The sequence below is a fragment of the Fundulus heteroclitus genome, chromosome 10 (assembly GCF_011125445.2).
Source record: "Fundulus heteroclitus isolate FHET01 chromosome 10, MU-UCD_Fhet_4.1, whole genome shotgun sequence".
NCBI lineage: Eukaryota > Metazoa > Chordata > Actinopteri > Cyprinodontiformes > Fundulidae > Fundulus > Fundulus heteroclitus.
In genome coordinates, this window is record NC_046370.1 from 19,984,196 (window position 1) to 20,004,946 (window position 20,751).

The 20,751-nt window shown below is 38.9% G+C and overlaps 1 protein-coding gene across 10 annotated transcripts in view; it reads left to right on the forward strand.

Moving 5' to 3' along the window:
• The window catches only part of LOC110366528 (gastrula zinc finger protein XlCGF57.1-like), a 103,751-nt gene that overhangs the window by 77,679 nt on the left and 5,321 nt on the right, over positions 1-20,751 (forward strand). For 6 of the 10 annotated variants that reach the window (XM_036142252.1, XM_036142251.1, XM_036142253.1 and 3 more), the window contains one exon: positions 2,901-4,982. The exons of 1 other annotated variant lie outside the window; for it this stretch is intronic. In XM_036142252.1, coding sequence (XP_035998145.1) covers positions 3,020-4,690 — 1,671 coding nt within the window. In that variant the 5' untranslated portion in view covers positions 2,901-3,019 and the 3' untranslated portion in view covers positions 4,691-4,982. Of the gene's footprint in view, positions 1-2,900; positions 4,983-15,869; positions 16,509-16,612; positions 16,844-20,751 lie in introns of those variants that run through there. 3 more of the 10 variants (XM_036142259.1, XM_036142258.1, XM_036142260.1) reach the window with 3 other exon arrangements.

The following is a 20,751-nucleotide window of genomic DNA, read 5'->3' on the forward strand; positions in this document are numbered from 1 at the left end:
TGACCTTACCTTGCCCGGTTTTCAACTGCCATCCAGTTTATTTATGCTTACAGAATGCAGTGAGGCAGTGAGATGTTATGGTTAACCGGGAAAACACGGAGTGGAGTTTTAGACGTACATAGCCTATGTATTCTCCTATCAATCAAGTGGAATGGATTCTTTTAGGAAGTAAAAGACACACAGCAAGTTTAAGTCATATTTTTGTACCTGTCAAGGGGTCCAATCAGATAGGTTTCAAAAGTGTGGGGGGGGGGGGGGGGGGACACGTTCCCTACACACACAACTATTGTGATACACATGATGTACGTGCATGTGAACAGATGCCACTCAGGACTTAGCCTCTTCCTCCCATAAAATGCCACCACCACTTGAAGATGATCAGGACCCATTATAACCACAAAAGACAACGGTCTTTGGCAAAGAAGTTGTCAGATAAGAAAAGGGACAAAACAAGGATTAACATGGGCTTCACGTTTCCAAGGTAGAGATTATTTCAAGAACAAAAGCAGCTCTAGTTTTACTCAGCTAGCTAGGGATGGGTACCAAATTCAGTACTTTTATAGGTACTGACCGAATCCCGTCCATACTACCGGGTACCCATTCATATAAAATCAAACTGTACCATGTTTCGGTACATAAACGCATCATTGTGACACTGACGGAGTAGAAGAGAGGGCAGTTTTCCATGGCAAACATGAACACAGCATTGCATGCACAAGAGCGAGATGACGTCAGTAGCCGCTGGTCCAGTTGACAAAGCATGTCTGATAAAAAGCTATCTCAGGCTTTCAAAATGCGCAGCAGATCACGCTCCCTGCAATATTTGTGAGGTGCAAGGCCAGCGGTGGGAATACTTCTATTCTGGGGAAACAACTGTTCACTGCTTCCAATTTTGGGAATTTCTCGCTATATTAGAAACTTTTCAGACCCATCCAGCAACCTTTTTTCAAAAAAGCGACTAGTAAAAAATCTAGCAACTTTCTTATGTTATCGGTGACTTCATGTGAAAGTAACAAATGTTCTGGAGTTATTGTCTAAGCAATTCTCCAATCACTGTCTCCTAGTCAGACAGACAGCTGCCTAGTCCTGAAACCTACATGCAGTCCGAGCAAATGGAGCAGAGAGGACAGCCTCTCTGTTCCCTCATTATAAATTTATCCCGCCCTGATTTACAAAGCGGGATAAAAGGTTTTTAATATATTTTTCCTTCTCTAAAACTGTTGCACTAAAACACTTCCCTGAAATTTATTCACACACAGCTTCAATTACTTATTCAACTTGTTCACTCTGTGTCTCTGATAGCTGTTGTTTTGGTAGAACTTTGTTTTATTATTACATTCCCTTAATTATGTTTCAGGCAATGTATTAAAATTACTAAATTATTTAATAAGGTTAATTTGGAGATCCAAAAAAGTTTATATATTGGGAAATAAATGTTAAATTAAAATTTTTTGAGATTTTATTAATAAACTGACATTTATTACCACATAAACACACAAAAGTACTGAAAATAGGTACTGTTAAGTATCGGCATCGATTCCCAAGTATTTAATCATGTAAAGCACTTTGCATTGTCTTAACAAGACCCTTAACCCCAGAACGCTTCCCGGGCGCCGCACATGACAGCCCACTGCTCCCCAAGGGTGATGGGTTAAAAGCAGAGTACAAATTTCATTGTAATGTATGTTTCAATGACAATAAAGATGATATTACTATTACATAAGTGCATATTTAAAGTGTAATGCAGTTAGCAGCATGACAACTGTTAACAACACTATGGCAGTTATTACAGTATAAATCTTGAGAGAAAAAACTAAAAACATCATTATTAAACTGTTTATAGAGTACCAAGCTCCTGTGGTGAGCAATTTACAGAGAAAATCATTAAGTTGTTTGACAGAATCTCAAATAAGGCTGTGTTTTTGGTTGGAAATTTTGAACATCGATATGTGTGTGAGTTAAGGACAACGAATGAATTTATTAATTCAATGTATATTTTAGGTCTGTATACTTTAATAACCAAATAGGGCTGGGCAATGATTAAAATCTTTAATCGCGATTAATCGCATAACTTGCCTGATTAATCATGATTAATTGCATTATATGCGCAAACTCCAAGAATGGATTTAAAAGTAGTGTAAAGAGCACCTGTATTTTAATGTTCTGCTGCCATATGAACAAAAGTGTTGTAACATTTGTAGCGCTTATCAGTAACACATATTTAGTGTAAAGCTCAACTTAAACATGTAAAACAAAAAATAGTAATAATAATAAATTAAAGCTTATTGCCACTGACAGGAAATTCTCTATATGGGGAAAAAATCTACCAAAAACAGGCAATTTCTGAGGTAACAGCAGGGAGCAGCATTACCGTTTTATGTTCAATACCAAAGTGTGAAGCACAAAAAAAGGTCTATAGTAGCTATCCACTTCGCCATTACATTGGTTAGCTTCTCTGAGTCATTGAATTGTTTGGTGATGTCTACAGTGTGTTTGGCATTTAAGTGATATGTTAAGCTCAAGGTGCTCTGGTGATAAGTTTAACTTGGCAGTGGTTGCAACTAACTTGTTTCTGTCATATTCGTTGCTGGAAGAACTTTAAACTGCTTTAAAATGCTTGCTAACTCGATATGCTTGCATGTTTATTTGACGTTAACACGTGTTTTTTTGTTGTTGCTTTCTCGCGTGCCCTGGTCTGAGAACTTACAGGCCTCAGACCAGACAGCGATGCAGCTGGTCAGTACGTTCTTCTTCTGTAGAAAACAGTGAGGAAGGGAGGAGGGAGGTTTGCTTTTTTAATCTGCCACAGAATGTGCAGACGCTGCTCTACCTTTTTGTATCTAAATGATTTAATCATTAAAATTGTTTGCAAGTAGTCATTAATGTTTCAATGTCTCCAGTTCATCAAGTTTTGGTGATAAAAGAAGAGGTTCCCCATGACTTGACACCCAGTTTGGACGAACAGGACCCAGAACCCCCCCATGTAAAGGAGGAAGAGGAGGAACAGTGGATCAGTCTGATGGAAGAACAACTCACTGTGAAGATTGAGGAAGAGGAGAAACCCCAGTTATTACAGCTTCATCGCCTCAAAACTGAAGACAGCAGAGACACTGAATCTCCAACCTGCAGCTCAACTACCCAGATGGAAACAAAACTTGGAGAGGACTGTGTAGGAGCAGAACCTGACAGGAAACCAGATCTGGTATGTTTTCCTCATCAAACCAACATGATTGTTTCAAAAAGATGTAAAACATCTAAACTGTGTTCCAAAATTACATCCAAGACTGAACTAAAAGGTGAAGAGAAACCATTCAGTTGCACTGTTTGTGACAAAAGATTTAAACGTAAGAATTCTGTCAAACTGCACATGATGGTTCACACTGGAAAGGTGGAACATAGCTGTGATCTTTGTGGTAAAGCATTTAGAGTAAAGAATTACCTTCAGACACATATGAGAGTCCACACTGGAGAAAAACCATTTGCATGTGATGTTTGCTGTAAAAGGTTTCATGCAAAAACAAATCTTAAACTTCACATGAAAGTACATTCAGTAGAAACCCCTTTTTCTTGTAACATTTGTGGCTCAAGATTTAAGACAAAGGAAAGGCTTAAGAAGCACATGTGGAGGCATAATGGAGAGAAAGCATTTGTTTGTGGTATTTGTAGTAAAAGGTTTTTACTCAAAGAGAGTCTAAAAAATCATATGTATTTTCATACAGGAGAAAAACCATTTATTTGTTCCTTTTGTAGTAAAGGATTTTCACAAAAAGGAAACCTTAAAACTCACATGGGTGTTCACACAGGCGAGAAACCGTTTATTTGTAGTGTTTGCAGTCAAGGATTTTCACGAAAAGGGGATCTAAAGATTCATATGAGCGTTCACACGACCGAGAAACCGTTTATTTGTAGTGTTTGTAGTCAAGGATTTTCACTAAAACATAGCCTGAAATCTCACATGCGTGTTCACACGGGGGAGAAGCCGTTTATTTGTAGTGTCTGCAGTAAAGGATTTTCCCAAAGAGGATCTCTAACACATCACATGCGTGTTCACACGGGTGAGAAACCATTTATTTGTAGTACTTGTAATCAAGGATTTTCACGAAAAGGGGATCTAAAGAGTCATATGCTCGTTCACGTGAGCGAGAAACCGTTTAGTTGTAGTGTTTGCAGTCAAGGATTTTCACGAAAAGGGGATCTAAAGAGTCACATGCACGTGCACACGGGCAAGAAACCATTTATTTGTAATGTTTGCAGTCAAGGATTTACTCGAAAATGGGGGCTGAAGAGTCATATGCTCGTTCACACGGGCGAGAAACCATTTATTTGTAGTGTTTGCAGTAAAGGATTTTTACTAAAAAGCATTCTAAAGCGTCATATTCTTGTTCACATGAATGAGAAGCCATTTCTTTGTGATGTTTGTAAAAAAGGATTTTCACAAAAAGGGCATCTTAATCGTCACATGCGTGTTCACATAGCAGAAAAACCATCTACCTGTCATATTTGTGGTAAAGGATTTTCCAACTCTGGAGGACTGAAAAGACACATGGCTGTTCACACCAAACAATTTAGGTGTAGTGAGTGTGGAACATGTTTTGTAAATGCAATATTGTTGGAACGACATATGAATATTCACTCTGAGGACAGGGGTCATAGCTCTGACGTCTGTGAAAAAAAGAAGCAAACAGTGTAATCTTGAAAGTCACATGAAAATCATTTCAGCAGAGAAACCTATTTGTAGTGATTTCTCTGAAGCAATTTCACAACATGGAGTTTTGCAAAAACACATAAATGTTCATGAGAACTGGAACTAATGATTTTTATGAAGCTCATGTAGTTGCAGTAGTAGTAATGGTGGTAGTAGTAGTAGTAGTATTTTTCATCAATCCATCACACTCTGAGCAACATACTCATAATGTTTCCTTTATGAAACCATATCTGTCAGGGATAAACTGTATCCCTAAAACACAGGTCACCCTGCAATCAGATTGTTTTCATAATAATTGTAGAAGAAATGTTGCCAGTTCTCAGCCCCACCACCACAAAGTCACTCTTTTCTTCAGTTTGACCTTGTAGACATGTTTTGTGCTTAAAGAGCATTGTTTTTAAAATATGTTTTAAAGATGAAATGCTTTGAAAATATTTTTTGCTTTGTACTGACACAATAATAACAAATTAAATTGATATGTTCAGAGTGATTAAACAGAGAAAAGTAATATAAATATTTATTTATGAATACAGTCATGGAGGAAATTGTAGGCACCCCTGAAATGTTTCCATTAAAATATTTCTCCCAGAAGGTTAGTGGAATTACAAATATTTTTGTATAGATCTGTTTATTCCTTTGTGTGAATGGGAGTCACAGAAAAAATAGAGAAAAAAAAGACAAATTTGACATAATTTCACACAGAACTCAAAAAATTGGCCTGACAAAATTGGTGGTACCCTAAACTTAATATTTGGTTACATAACTGTCGGAAAGAAGAATTGAAATCAATTGCTTTCTGTAACTGGGTCATACTACGAAACCGGTGCCTTTTGCGTCCAGTCCATTTCATGAGCTCTCAACAATGTACAAATGTGTCAAAATGTATTTTAAAGAATCAAACCTGTTAATTTAAGTGTTATGAATTACATAATGCATATTTCAATATCATTGTAAATATAAATCCTACACTTTTTAGTCATTTTTACCAAGGACATGGCCAATTTCCCCATGTCCGGAAAGTCACATATGGAATTCGCACCTAACATATTAATTTAAAAAAAATCATTTTTCAACCAAATTTTCATTAATGTCATGATTAAAAGTATGCTCTTGATACTATACTATATGTTTTCTTTAAATAAAAGTATGATTTCCCATACAAAAATGATTAATGCCGGTCCCGTAGTTTTACATACCACCCCGTAACGCTTACATGTTCTGGCTATTACAAAGACACGGTTTCTCTAAGTGACATCACAGACAGCAGATGACATCTTTCAAACCCTTGCAGGAGCCAAGGTCTCAAGCAGGCAAGTTCCCACACAATTTGATATGCTTTATTTGCTCTTTTTGGTAGTTAAATAGGGTCAGTTAAGCTTAACCTTACCACCCCATAACGAATAATAGATAGGGAAACTGTTAAATTAGGGTTTTTTTTCCAACTGTAATGTAATGTGAAGGAAATTTTAAACTGAATGGTATATTTGCTAGCTTAGCTAGTCAATAACAGTGCTAGCTGCAGTCATTCTGAGGTGAAATTTACCACCCCATAACATACCACCCCATAACACTTTGTATCGTTATGGGGTGGTAAGGGGAATGTAGAGTGGTTGTCATTGCCATTTAGATTACACAATTCATAAATACAATTCATATTATATTTATATATAGTTTTATAAACTGTGATGACTGGGGAAACCTCTGTTCTTTCTGCAGTGAGCCCTTAGCAACGAGTCCATAGCAACCAGCTAATCTGTTGAATGCTGGTTCTTCAGTATGCATTGGTCACTGTTAATATTTTATGACTATATTGTATGCCAATGTTAGCCTGCTGGAGACTATTGTGGTGAGAAATAATTATTAAACAGCTTAACTAGTTGTGATGTTGCGACTTGTTGCGAAGGGCTAACTACAGGCAGAACGGAGGTTTCTGTGGTCATCACAGCAAATTAATGCATTTCAAAATGTGAGAGTACTTAGCTTTTTTGTGTATCTAGCGACAACCCAGTCATGATCTCTCTCTCCCTGTCTCTCTCAACTTGGCACACACACCTAGTCAATGTAAATAATTATGATAATTTTCATAATTTGCAGACAATTATGGCTCAAATGAGCAATGCTGAACGACAGCAACTGTTCCGTGCTCGCCGCAATGCAGACCCAGAGAGGAGGCAGCAGTATCTAGAGATGGAGCAGCAAAGATGGAGACGAGATGTCGAAAGAGGGAAGAAGTTGTTGATCAAAGATCTGAGTGGGAGGGACCAACGACAGTTAAGGAAAAAGTGGAAGGAACAGAATGAAAAGAGAAAGCAGGCAAAGGCTAGGATGAAGGTTTTTGACACCCCTCCTGAGAGTCCCGAGATTTTTCAGCCAGGATCTGCAGAGAGGCAACAGGCAGGACCTTCAAGGTAGTGTTTAGTTAGGAATAATTAAGTGAAAAGAAGCCTAGTTCAGATAAAGCTAGCATTGATGCAAAATGACATACATTATGACACTGGGTTCTATTGTTTTAGGCAACTTCAGCAAGGGAGGCAATAGGTCAGGAAGAACCGAGAAAAACTTAAGAAAGAAGTTGAGCTATTAACCAAATTCCTAGAGAAGGAAAAAAAGCAAGCTGAAAAATTCTGAAAAAGATGTTCTCACCTACGTACAAAGGAATCTCAACGTTCTCGAGTGAATAAGTTTACTAAAACTGGAAGAGTTACCCCGATGATCAGAAGAAAACTCCTCTACCATGAAGCCTTGGTAGAAGAGATAAAGAACAAGTACCTGAAAACAAGAAAAGAGAAAGAAAAGCAACTAATTGTGAAGGTATTGGTCGGTAGAATTATTAAGAAATACAGGCTACAAGGATTTACCGAGAAAACACTGGGGTTTTCAAAAAAACAGCGCAGGCTCCAAGGTAATGGCCTTTACAACACCTCAAGGAAACCCACCAATAGACTGCCCCCTGCCTTAAAAAACAACGTACAATCCTTTTATTGCAGAGACGATGTCAGTCGCATCACTACAGGTCGCAAACAAACACTGACCAGGGGCAAGGTGAAAAAACAGAAAAGGTTTCTGATGGATACCATGAAGAATGTCCTCAGAAGATTCCTCTCGGAACAAATGCACACGATATCCTACTCCCTATTCTGTAGGCTACGGCCATTTTGGGTTGTATTTCCCTCTATGTTTGACCGGGACACTTGTTTGTGCAAGACACATGATAACCTTGAATTCGTCGCCATGAAGATGTTTCACTTGAAACTCATCAACACAACAGATCTTGAGACGTTACAGATCTGACCTTTGAACAAAGATGATATCTTGCGACACAAAGAACAAAATCTGCATGTATGATGAGTGCGCAGAATGCAAGAACCAACTCACCTGCTCCCAGAATATGAGAAGACAAAGATGGTGTCCTTCGATCAGTGGGGCATAGGTCTGAAAAAAAAAAAGGATGCAAAAGATGGTACCACCTGTTAGGTACCCACTTAAGAAGCAGGTGGAAGATACCCAAGAGAATCTGGTGGATTTGTTCCATGCACTTCTGCATAAGTTTAAACGACATACATTTAACATAACCCAGCAGTTCTTTTACATCAGAGAGTTGAAAAAAACTATCAGAGGAAGAGGCAATCATACACATTGACTTCTCTGAAAATTACACCTGCAAGTACAGCTCAGAGATACAGTCGGTTCACTTTGGTTCCTCACACAACCAAGCTACACTGCACACTGGTTTCCTTTACTGTGGTCAGGCTGTAGTCGTCGTGCCCTTCTGTACATTGTCACCTTCCAAACATAAGAGTCCTCCAGCCATATAGGAGCACATGGCTCCAGTCCTGGATCATCTGCAGAGTACATACCCTCAAGTGACAATTCTCCACTTTCTCAGTGATGGGCCGGCTACTCAGTACAAACAGAAAGGGAATCTGTTCCTTTTCAGTACTGAGTTGGCTAGAAGAGGTCTGAAAGGGGGTACGTGGAACTTTTTTGAAGCCAGCCACGGGAAGGGGGCCCCAGATGGCGTTGGAGGTACCTTAAAAAGAACAGCTAACAAGCTGGTCACTCATGGCCGTGACATCCCGGATCCAAAAATGCTGTTTCAGGCTCTGAGTGAAACAGACCCAAAAATCTAATTGTTTTACATTCCGGCTGAAGCTGTGGACCAAGCTGTACTCAACATGCCAGGCCAGATTCCTGCTGTACCAGCTATAATGAAGTGCCACCAAGTGGTGACAATCAGTCCAGGAGAGGTCATGTACAGGGAGGTCAGCTGTATGTGCTTCACAAGAAAGCAGCTGAATTGTGAGTGCTTTTCAACTCTCGATTTCAATTTTACCAAGCCAGCCCAAAATGTGAGACAAGAGGCCATTGATTGGGAGAAAGAAAATCTCATTGGGAAGTGGTGCATGATCAAATATGACAATGACCTGTATCCAGGTATCATCTTGGACATTGACGAAACCCACGCCCAAGTGAAATGCATGTGCAAGGTTAGGTGTGGTGAAAATAATTTTTTCTGGCCTATCACTGAGGATATTCTCTGGTACCTTTTTAACAATGTCTTGGAAATCATTGAACCGCCACAACCTGTGACATCCTGTCACGTTGGAATCCAGAAGGATGTATGGAAGCGGCTTACCAAGATCTAGGCCTAATCATTTAGTTATGCGAGGCTGCTCTTGGCTGAATATATTCCAGCAATAACAGCAATTATATTCCAGGTAACAGCATATCTTTGCTTAATGACCAAATTACTGAATTACTTTTCAAACTTATTGTACACAATTATCTCAAATGTCCCATGTGTTTGCGTTTTTTAATATGTTGAGCCTGTTCCTACAAATTTTGGCATTGTCAAATGTGCAATGATATGTGACAAATGCAATTGTTTTCTTGTCAATGGTTATGAACATTTCAAAACTAAAACTGTACATTATCTTTTTTAATGTACCCAATTGTATGATCATTATATTTCAAAAGTGAATGTACTCAATCTTCTGAAATCTATCCATGTTGAATGTACCCAGTATTTCATGACATAATTTTGCATATTAAACTTTATATCAATAAATATGTTTATATATACTTTGGATCTTGCCTTATTACGACATTAACTGTCCACACATATGTCCAGAATTAACTCATTGAATGCCAAGCTCAGGAGCTTTGTCCTAGAGTGCCAGCAATCTAGACCATTGTTGACGATTTTTGTAGAGCCACAGCATATTCTGTGTTATAGCTATGAACACATACAATGGCTCGTTTAAAAGGTGAGACTTTAAGCTCTTGGTGGGTGCAAACTGTGTATTTCTACACGCTACTGTTTCTGAGAAATCCCAAGCTAAACAGTGGCTAGTTTTCATCAAAATCACAGTTTTTTTTTCTAGAAATGGAGATATAACATCTTTCATGAAATATGAAGTGTTGCCTGTTACTTGTGTAAACCTTCTGGGAAGTGATCAGCGAGACCTGGCGAGACTGCCACCTAGTGATAGACCCACGAAAATGGCCTGGTTTTGACCTGACGTGCATGCGTCACTGATTCGACCCAAAGCCGCTACCGAGTTATGATAAAATGTCCAGATAAAATGTCCAGATTGTGCATTTTCATGAGTTTTCGATCGTCATACATTTAATTTCCATTAATCACAGAGTTCCCAAAATCACATATAAGGTATGTTAGTGTCTAGTTTCGTAATAAAAAAAAAAGAAGCTAAAAACGTAATATTACATTTTTGGCACTCAATGCATGGGAAGGAAAAACGTAATATTATGTTTTTGGCACTCAATGAGTTAATCAAATTATTGTTAAATTATGGAAACAAACAAAATGAACCACCCCGTAACAGGATTTACCACCCTGTAAGATGACTTACCACCCCATAACATGTGTGTTTAAAAAAAAAAAAAATACTAAAGAGGGGGTGAAATAGCCCATAAATAAATGTTTGATCATAGTGTGATGAAGTGGGCCTATTTACACATGTAACTTTAATTTGACAATAGGGAGTAAAATAGCCAATCTTGTTCAAAACACCAACCAATGGGCATGCGGAATTCATAGTTTGAAGATTAGAATCTAAACTCTGCAAATCTCCCATTGAAAAACAAACCTATAACTTTTAATATCAAATTAAGGACATTTTCATGACAGGAAACCATGAAATGTTCTGAATTCAATTTATGCATTATGTCTAAAATGGAGCGCATCTTGTCAGTTACGGGGTGGTAAAAAAAAAGACACCTGGGCCACAATAAAAAGGAAAATATTTATAGGGATTTATGCCTGAGGTGGGAAAATATGTTTTTATGCAGGTCATATATGTCTTATATCATATGGATGTCTTAAAATATGGCTTGTCCTACATGATTTTTTTTTTTAAATGTCAAAGTCAAAAGGCACCGGTTTCGTAGAATGACCCAACTATCAACAAGCTTAATTCATCTCTCCATTGGACTTTTGGACCAGTCTTCTTTGGCTAGTTGCTCCAGCTCTACCATATTTGATACAGGCCTTCTCCCAACAGCAATTTTAAGATCACTCCACAGATGTTCAATGGGATTCAGATCCAGACGCATTGCTGGCCACTTCAGAACTCGCCAGTGCTTTCGTTCTATGCGTTACTAGGTGCTTTTCGAGGTTTGTTTGAGGTCACTGTCCTACTGGAAGATCCATAACCTAGAACACAACCCCAGCTTTCTGACACCGGGTCTCACATTGCGTCCCGAAATCCTTTGGTAATCGGAAGATTTCATGATGCCTTGCACATTGTCAAGGCACCTAGTGCCAGGGGCTGGGAGATAGTGTACCCGGGGTCTGTGAATGTGGAGGGCCTGTGGACTAGAGGGTAAATAATTTCATAAAGACCCTTTACATGGTAGCAGATGCCATAAAAACCCATTCACATGTTACAGAGAATTGTGTATGATTGCTAACACAGTAAGGACTAAGTCATGGTTTCTACAAACTGCAAAAGACTGACTGATTTTAGTGATGTAGTAGGTGTAAAATATTGAATAAAATGTTTTTCTGCATGACTAGCTTTATTTTCACTCTTATATTTAACTTTATGATGCAAATTTTCAAGTGCATCGGCAATATTTTCTCCAAGTGCATTTTGGGTAAAACTCATCTTCACCAACCGTCCACCAATGTCATCTCCGGTCACTTGGCAACAGATTGTAAACTAAGTGGAGCATTTTTAACGACTAAGCTAACATGAGCACTTCATATAAGCATAAAAAAGGGAGCGGCAAAGCGAAAAGAGAAGGAAAAAAGAGAGCAAGGAAAAGCCAAGTTACAAAAACTGGACACATATTTTGTTTGCTGTCCAGGAGATGAACCTGACTTATTTGTTGGCAGCGATTCAGCCCCACCTAAACTGCCAGCACAGCCAGGGAGGCGAGTTAATTACACGTGGCCAAACTATCACTGTTTATAATGTGTGAGTTTGTTGTAGACTATTTTTGACTGTAAATTGTAGTAGCCCAGGCGCTTAGCTTATATCTCCTTTTCCCCCCCTCTCAGCGGTATGATGAAAATCCTAATCTGGAATGTTTTCTGACTGATCGAGCCCCGGAGTAAAGCAGTTCTATGACACTAGAGAGCCTGTTCAACTTTTTTGGTCACAGTATACCACTCGCTGGTCCTCTCCACATGATGCGCTTTCTACATTGAGGCAAAGATATGGTGAGATTATAAAATTTCTTATCAAAATATCCCTGACCAGTGACAAAAAAGAGGAGCGTAGTGAAGCAAGTGCGCTCAGGAATGCCATAAGCAAATTTTCTTAAATTTTTTGGGTCAACATGCAAATTCTTGAGCGCATAAACGCTGCCTTACAGCTACTGCAAGCAAAAGACGCGAAGGGCTCCCATTGATTTAGCGTCATGGTGAGTTAGAAGTTAACAGAGTTTAAGTTGTCTTAGTCTAAAAAAAAAAGTTTGTTCTGTACGCACTCTGTGCATACAAATTGACAAATAAAGTTGTCTAAGTCTAAGCGTTAGAGCTGTGGTTGCCGACAGACGGGGTGAGGGAGAGGAGAGGACAGGAGGAGACTGTTAAAGCTGACATCTTTATTTCCCCCACTTCCGTGCTTGCTTCTATCAATCTTTTTTGGAGCCTCTTTTTACATATCTTCCAAACTATAAATTATGGATCTGGTCAGCTGGACTCTCAACGCTATTGATGAAATTTGATGAAAGACTGGACGAAGGATAGTCCCCTGTGCCCGACAGGACATGTGTAGCAGGACACACAGTGGGAGGAGGATCATGTGTCTGTTTCCATTCTGTCAGTTGAGGATGTGAAAAATCTGTTCAAAATAGGCTTTATGATAACAGGATTTCTGCTTTTTGAACATGGCAGTTACCTGGAGTATCGAGAAATTGTGAAAACATTGGCAGCTGTTTCGGCCATGTCAAGGCTGCCTGAACATCTGAGGGACATGATTGCTACCAGCACTCAGGCTGAAATGCTGTGTAAGCAGAACTGCTGGTCAACTGTGGTTTCTTAACTTGCTGGCAGAATGGAAACAACCTTGGAGGAAGCTGGACTCTGGCAGAATGATCAAAATTTTGGCTGTTTTAAAAGCCTTAAAAGCGAGACTTTTAAGGTAGACAGAAAAAAACAAGAGTCTGCCTACCCAAAACAAATGCTGTTATCTAAACTGGCTCCCCTGCAATCAATTTCTCCTGGATGTTATGTAAACAAGATGCCCTGTGACATCTGTGACCTTGAGCGCACTGAACTGCCTGATAGCACTCCATCACTATCAAAGACTAATGGCTGCAAGTGCCATCACAGTTCACAAACAAACACACACACAATTACACTAAAACACACAGGCACACACTCCGCCTCCACTGTGCTTTTTTCCGTGTCTTCTGTTTTAGCTGTAGTGTCAGAAAGGTCAGATCAGAGACTTCAAACTGTAGCTTTGTTAGATTTCTTAGTGATGATTCTCTTTTGTATATTTGTAGCTAGTTAACAAGTTACAGACATACATAGGAATAACTGTGTATATCTGTAATGTTTTTCGTTCATGTACAGCCCTTTGAATGTGCTATATAAATAAATGTACCTTACCTTACCTCTGTGTTAGCAGTAGGGTCCTCCTGGGTGTCTTGCTTTAGCACTTTCTCTCATTCAACCTCGACTGATGTCACGGTACATTGGTGTCAGTGTACACCAAAGTACCGTGAGCCTGCAGGACAACTTGAATTTCTTTAGATGTTTTATGAGACTGCATAGCCACCATTCGGACTATCCTGCATTGCAATCTTTCATCAATTTTTCTTTTCTGTCCACATCAAGGGAGGTTAGCTGTAGTGCTATGGGTTGTAAATGTCTTAATTATGTTGCACACTGTGGACAAAGGAACATTGAGATCTTTGGGAATAGACTCATAACCTTGCTGCTGTTGATGTTTTTCCACAATTTCTGACAGTTTTCTTTCTATTCTCCATGCTTAGTATGGTATTAGTATGGTAAGCAGAGACACAATGCAAAGAATAAGTCAACTACTCTCCTTTTTATTTGATAAGTGTTTTGACATTGCCCACACTTGTTACTTGTTACAGGTAAGTTTAAACAAGCAGTCAAATAAAGTTAATTACCTACAATTTTGAATGGGCGTCAATAATGTTGTCTGGTTTTTGAGTTTTGTAAGTAATTATGTCAAATTTGCCTTTTTCCTTTTTTTGTGTGTTGTCCCAATACACACAAACGAAATAAAAATTTCTACCAAAATATGTGTAGTTGCACTAATGTTTTGGGGGAAATGCTTACTTAATGGGAAAATTTCAAGGGTTCTAACAAATTCATCCATGACTGTATCTACCTCTTCTGGTTTGTATTATTTCAAAGTGAAAATCTAAGAGTTGTTAGAGGTATATCAGAAGAGAAAGTAACCACGATCACCCATGCTACAGAGCTGAACTGATAGCTGGTAATGAATAACCATGTAGCAATTCTGTCTGATATCTGGCCATCACTGTGGTGCTTTTAGATGTATTTGTTGTAGAGAAACATTGAAGTTGTCTTATTTGTATAATAAAGAATTTTCATGAATAAACTTGGTTGAACATCTGTCAATGTTTGTCTTCTTTCTTTTCTTTGCCAATTCATTTTGATAGCAACCTGTGGTTCCATTACAGCTCAGCAGAACCGTAGGCTGATCACCTCCATGCCACGCCACATTGATGCAGTAATTCATGCAAAAGGAGGTCCAACCAAGTTCTGATTGAATAGAAGTGAATATACTTTTCAGAAGCGTGACATTTCTGTTTAAAACATCCTTTACATTGATATTGCGTAATATTCTAATTTCCAAGACCCTGAAAATTCCACTGTATACTGAACATATGGGATTCACTCTGTGAAATTAGTGACAAAAAATATTTAACTTTTTCATAAATTTACATTTTTTTGGGACGTGCCAGAATCACTGACTGTTGGCAGAGGTCTAGGTCAAGGCCATCAACATTTATTAAGAGGAGAATAGTCAATTTAAGCTTAGTTTTGTGACAGAAAGATAATTACTTTTAAAGAGCATAGACATGGGAGTTTTCCATATTTTGATTAATTTGTATGGAAGACAAGTTTCTGAATTAAGAAATACACATGTTGAAGTTTGTACATATTTTATATGATTCATTTATATCAGTCATTTCGTAATTCATTTATAGATTTAGCACACATCATAGGTTCATTGAGAAAGGCACTAAAAAGACTTTAGTTCCATCTTTTCTCCCCACGGAAAATCTGTTGTACAGTTCATGCCTTAGCAGAGCAATAATTAAAGGAACTCCAACAACTAAGATACAAAAGAAGCCGTGTGTCTGTGATGTTTATTTTTTTTTAAAAAAAACAAGTAGGACTATGTAACAAGTAATTTATTGTCATTTCACATCCAAACGTGTATGTAGTGCAAGTTGGTGAAGTCCCTTCAGATATCCAGAGCGCTGTCTGGCTCCGCGGCAGCAGGAAGCGCTGTAGCAAAAGTAAGACATTTATATTTTATATCTTGCTATTTATCGTCTTCGTTGTAAGTTTGGAAATCTTGCAAGTGGGTAAAGTGTTTTTAAAGCACGGTAGAGCTCTGCTGTTTGCCAGTTAAGTTATAATTTTATTTTGAAACTCTCTTGAAGACTTTTCCGTTCCGAAATTGATGTACTTCCTGTATATCACTTCCGGTTCCTGTGGCGGTCCTCTAGATTCGCTGTCTGCATCCAGAGACGCTTCTTGAAAAACGTCTTAAAACGCGTTTTCAGCTTATACTAATATCTTCATTCTCGTTGCAGTTTTAATAGTCCAATGACAACCTTTCTCTACACTTAACCCATCCCTTGCTCAGGCAGTCTGGGAGATTCAAACCGGGGAACTGGCAGCATTCCCTTTAGCGCCTGCTTTAACAACTCCTGCTTGCGTAAAACAGGTCGGTAATCGATTTATCAGACTTAGTTTCATAGTCTGCCCGAGGAAGTAACTTTTACAAGTCTGTCTGAACCTCTGATTATTTCTAGACTACTTTTGCAGCACAGGAAGTAATTAGCCCCAAGTGGTTAGCTGGTCTATTAGCCTCCGTGGAGCTAAAGCTGCTAACAGCAAATACTTAATCAGTGTTTTTGTTGAAGCTTTAAAAGTTCATGGTTTAGAACTACGAAACGAGTCCAGACTGCGAGTTGATCAGACTGTGCGGGGACAGACTCCATCCTCCGTGGACTCCTCCTCTAACCTTGTTGTCCAGCTGAGGACCGAGAGACTGGGGACAGTTCCAGAGAGGACACAGAGCTGCTGACCAAGGTATCAGAGTCTCTGCTCTGCAGCATCACTGCAGCTCTGCTGCTGTTTACATTTTCTATTAATGCTCTTGATTTGATTAGATCCTGATTTATATCTGATATCAGTTTCAGGACACAGAAAATCAGAAAATACAGGTTTTATGACTGTAATCCTGATCTACTAGAACAGGTGAAGGTTCCAGAACAGGATTGTGGAAAGGAGAATCCCAGGCGTACAGAGGATGTCTGAGATGATGAAAGTTAAAGCAGAGGAACCTGGAGGACTCAGTTTGGTTCCTCCCATACATGCAGCATCCTCATCAGAACTGGAGCAGAAACACAACAGCAAAGATCTCAGTGAGTGTTACACATATTTGTTTGTTAAACTCTGGCTTTTGGTTATTAAAGATCTGCTAGTAGGGAAAATACCAAAGTTATAAAAATATGTGTAAATATCCCTGCAGTCATTGCAGCAGAGTCAAAGTATGCTCTGGACAGATCAGCAGTCCATTAAAAGTCTGCATATATTGTCCAACAGCAAGAAGATGCTTCTAACCAGATCAATTTTAAAACAGTTGAAGTGAAGTTAACTCTAAGATCGCTCTGTCCATGCAGAAGTGTACCCCAGGCTGTTTTAAACCCCAACAAACAAAGACGTTGTAATGGTAGTGATAGTGAAGCTCACAGCGGCATTTTTGCTTTAGCTACCAACATTAAGGCAGAAAAAGAAAAAAAAAAAAAAACGGGAAAATTTCCAAACTTTTCCCCGTTTTTGAAGTAACTTCAATCATGTCAATGAAGTTACTTCAGTGTAATGATGGACAAATGGATGTTAAAGCCTAACTTAAAATAGCAAACTTATACCCAACTTAAAATATGCATTATAGTAACTTAAAATACTTACTGCAGTCTGCAGTAGATGTTTTCATGCTGCCATCGAGCTTTACATGGCAAGAATTTACAGTAAAATTCTGTATTAGGAGTATTATACTTTACCTAATAAAAGCAAAATTATTCAAACAAACAAACTCAAACAACCAGAAGTTGCAGCATACATATATCCAAAACACCTAAAACACAGCAGAACTAACATTAAGTATTATCCTTTTAATCTAACCATTAGTCGTAAAATGTTTATTAACAAAAATTTAGTTACCTTCGTACTGTCGATCACTGTTATGTTCAGCTGTTTATCTTTTACATTTTGCTGGACTCCTTTTTAGATCTGGGAAAGAAATAAACACCCTCTAAATTTTTTAGATAATGCGCGTCTAAATTGTACTTTCCCTACTAACTGTTAATAATTTTTACCATTCTGACCACAATGTGTTCGTAATGTAACATCCTGGGATCTCATCAGTGGGAAAGAGGGAACAGCTTCTGTAGGTAAGGGGCGTTTACTTTGGGATAAATTGCGATCGCTGATTGGTCAGTTACTGCCAAGCCTCCAAGATAGATTGACAGGCGCCGTTACGTCAGTTGTGAAGCTTCAATCTGGTTATTCAGTTTAGCAGGACGCTATAACATTAAACGGACATCAGAGAAACACATAACAGCCAAGCATAAAAAACCTGATTGACAGTAGCTGAGACCGAGCACCAACCTGTCAGACCAATGATCAGAGGCCAGTGACTAGAACAGCAGCTTAAGGGAAAGTTTCTTCACATGTTCAAGTTGGTTTTTACTAACTCTAGCCTTGTCTGCCTTTTTCCTCCCTTTATGAGCTCATGTCTTCTTGCTGTGTTCCACTGATCTGAAAGCAGATCTTAATGCCATGCAGATAATTTTCCTTTTATATCTTTACATTAATACAGAAAGCGGTCATTGCAGCAGAGGTAGAGTGCAGCCTGGACAGTTCAGCAATCCATCACAAGACTTCTCACATAATCCAACAGCGAAAATAATTTCTAACAGGTCCAAAGAAAAATAAATAACAGAAATGCACAAAAAGTATTTATTTTGTTAGTTTTATTTGTTCTCATTAAAAGATATTCAGTATAGTTTGTAACATTTATAGTTTACCTTTGCCATATCTACTGTTTGCCGGACCAGTAAAACATTTTGATTTATATCAAGTATCAAGAAGCTTTATTGACATTATGTGTTACCTTATTGAAATTTTTGATGAGGCAGACATCGACTCAGAATGCACTTACTTACACATAACACAAAGACACAACAAGACATGATCATTCCTTTTTAAAAAAAATAAAATAAAAACTTCTTACGACACTGGCCAACAACACTAGAGGAGCTCAAGCATGCATATCGACCCTAGCCCCTAATGGACTCTTTTTCAAGTCAAAAAGTCAGACAGCAGTACTGTGCAATATTTACTATTTATCAAATGTATTGTTTTGAATGACAGAGTTCAGCTGTTTTTTTTTGTTTTTTTTTTGGCCATGCACAACACAGTTTATGTGGTCTTAAGGGTCTTGGAGGATCAAATTGCTGGATGCAGGCATCCCAATACTAGCATAACAAACTTTATCTACAAATTAAAACCAGTTCATTGAGGAAAAATATTTAAAGTTGGCATACTGACTGTTCATTTACACCATACCAGAAATTTTCATAAGGATTTTAGGTTTATTGGTGCTTTGAAACTTTTAAAAATGTAATCAAATAATGTTCTGTCTGTCAGATATTGTCCTGTGAATATGAGCCCAATTTAGCTTTTGATATCACCTCAATGTGGTGGAGCAATAGACGGCGGTCATGTTCCATTTGTAGCACTAACAGTTCCCACGTGGCTTTTTTAACAGGAAGGGATGGCCCTCTATTATTTAACAGTTGTTGATGGAAAGAGGCTGTTTTGGGATGTGTGTGTCAGATTCCCAGAGAGTGTGCATCCAACACTGATGGGAAGACTTCATCCCTCCAAGCAGATTACTGGGAGACCATGGTCGTAAAAACAAGAGCTTTGTGTACCTGGGCTCATGTCCACAAGTATGTGGGAGACTTAAGCTGCTAAACTTGTTTGGTCAAAAAAGTGATTAAAAAAAGTGATCAGCTCTTTGCCAGCTCTTGTATTTTAATTTGACGCCATGTGCGCACTGATCCCCCGCAGTTCTGTTTATTTGGTAGATTCAGGATTTAACCCTTACTGTAAATTCTGCCATTCTGTCCGTGTTTTCCGCATTGCGGAGATTTTGGGCCCCGATAGCTACTTTATCCATCCCTGATAGAATAGTCAGTCATGGGAAAAAGTTTACTTAGCTCTGAAGCACCAGCTTGACACTCTGGTTGTAGGTGCATGAAGTATACTGCTGATGCTGGTGGCTGCATGATTTTATTTATTTATTTATTTATTTTTTTTAAGGAGGGTGGTTTTATCTTCCTGTGCGGGTCTCAGTTTTCTGAGGTTGCTCCTGGAGCACCACTGTGTGAGATTGCTGATCCCTGCAGTGAGACTCATTGCTGGAGATGAGACCCACTACAGTGGTGTCGTACACAAACTTCACCACTGCAGTGTTTCCCGCAGCACTATCTTGACGCTACCGCCTCGCCAACATTCCAAAAAAAAAATTAACTCGATATGCTTGCATGTTTATTTGACGTTAACACACGTTTTTTTGTTGTTGCTTTCTCGCGTGCATATAGTGAATGGCAGGGAAAAAACAGGCAACAATACATGTATACTTTGAAGCGAGAAGCAGGTCGACTTCATCGTCGGCGTCTGCATCGAGGCCCCTCCGCCCCCTCCGCCAGTCATCCGCGCAAAACTTGTTCCGGTCGACAAGACAAGATAATCAATGAAGCAGGTGATGATTGGTTTCTTGGGGGCCGGCATGATAACGGATGATTTCAGACAGGCAGGAACAATGGAAAGCTGCAGGGAGAGGTTGAAGATGTCCAGAAAGACCCCTGCTAGCTTGTCCGCATATGATTTGTGTTGACCTTTTTCAGGGAAGAGGTCACTTGGACAGAATCTGGAGCTTCGGCAGCTTTGTATTCTCCTGGATGATACAGTAAACTTGATCTAATGTATTATTGTCTCTGGTCGAGAACCTAATACATTTATGGAACTTGGTGAGTACAGGCTTTAAATTAGCATGGTTAAAGTCCCCAGCAATTATCATAGCCGCTTCTGCACTACTGTTCAATTGGCAAGTAACAAAGCAGTAAAGTTCCTCAAGAACTAGCTTAGCATTAGCTCTCGGCTGCAAGTATGTTGCAATGATTACCACAGAGCTGAGCTCTCTAGCCAGTTTAAATGGTCTGCACTTTACTGCATGGTATTCTAGGTCAGGTGAGCAGAAGGT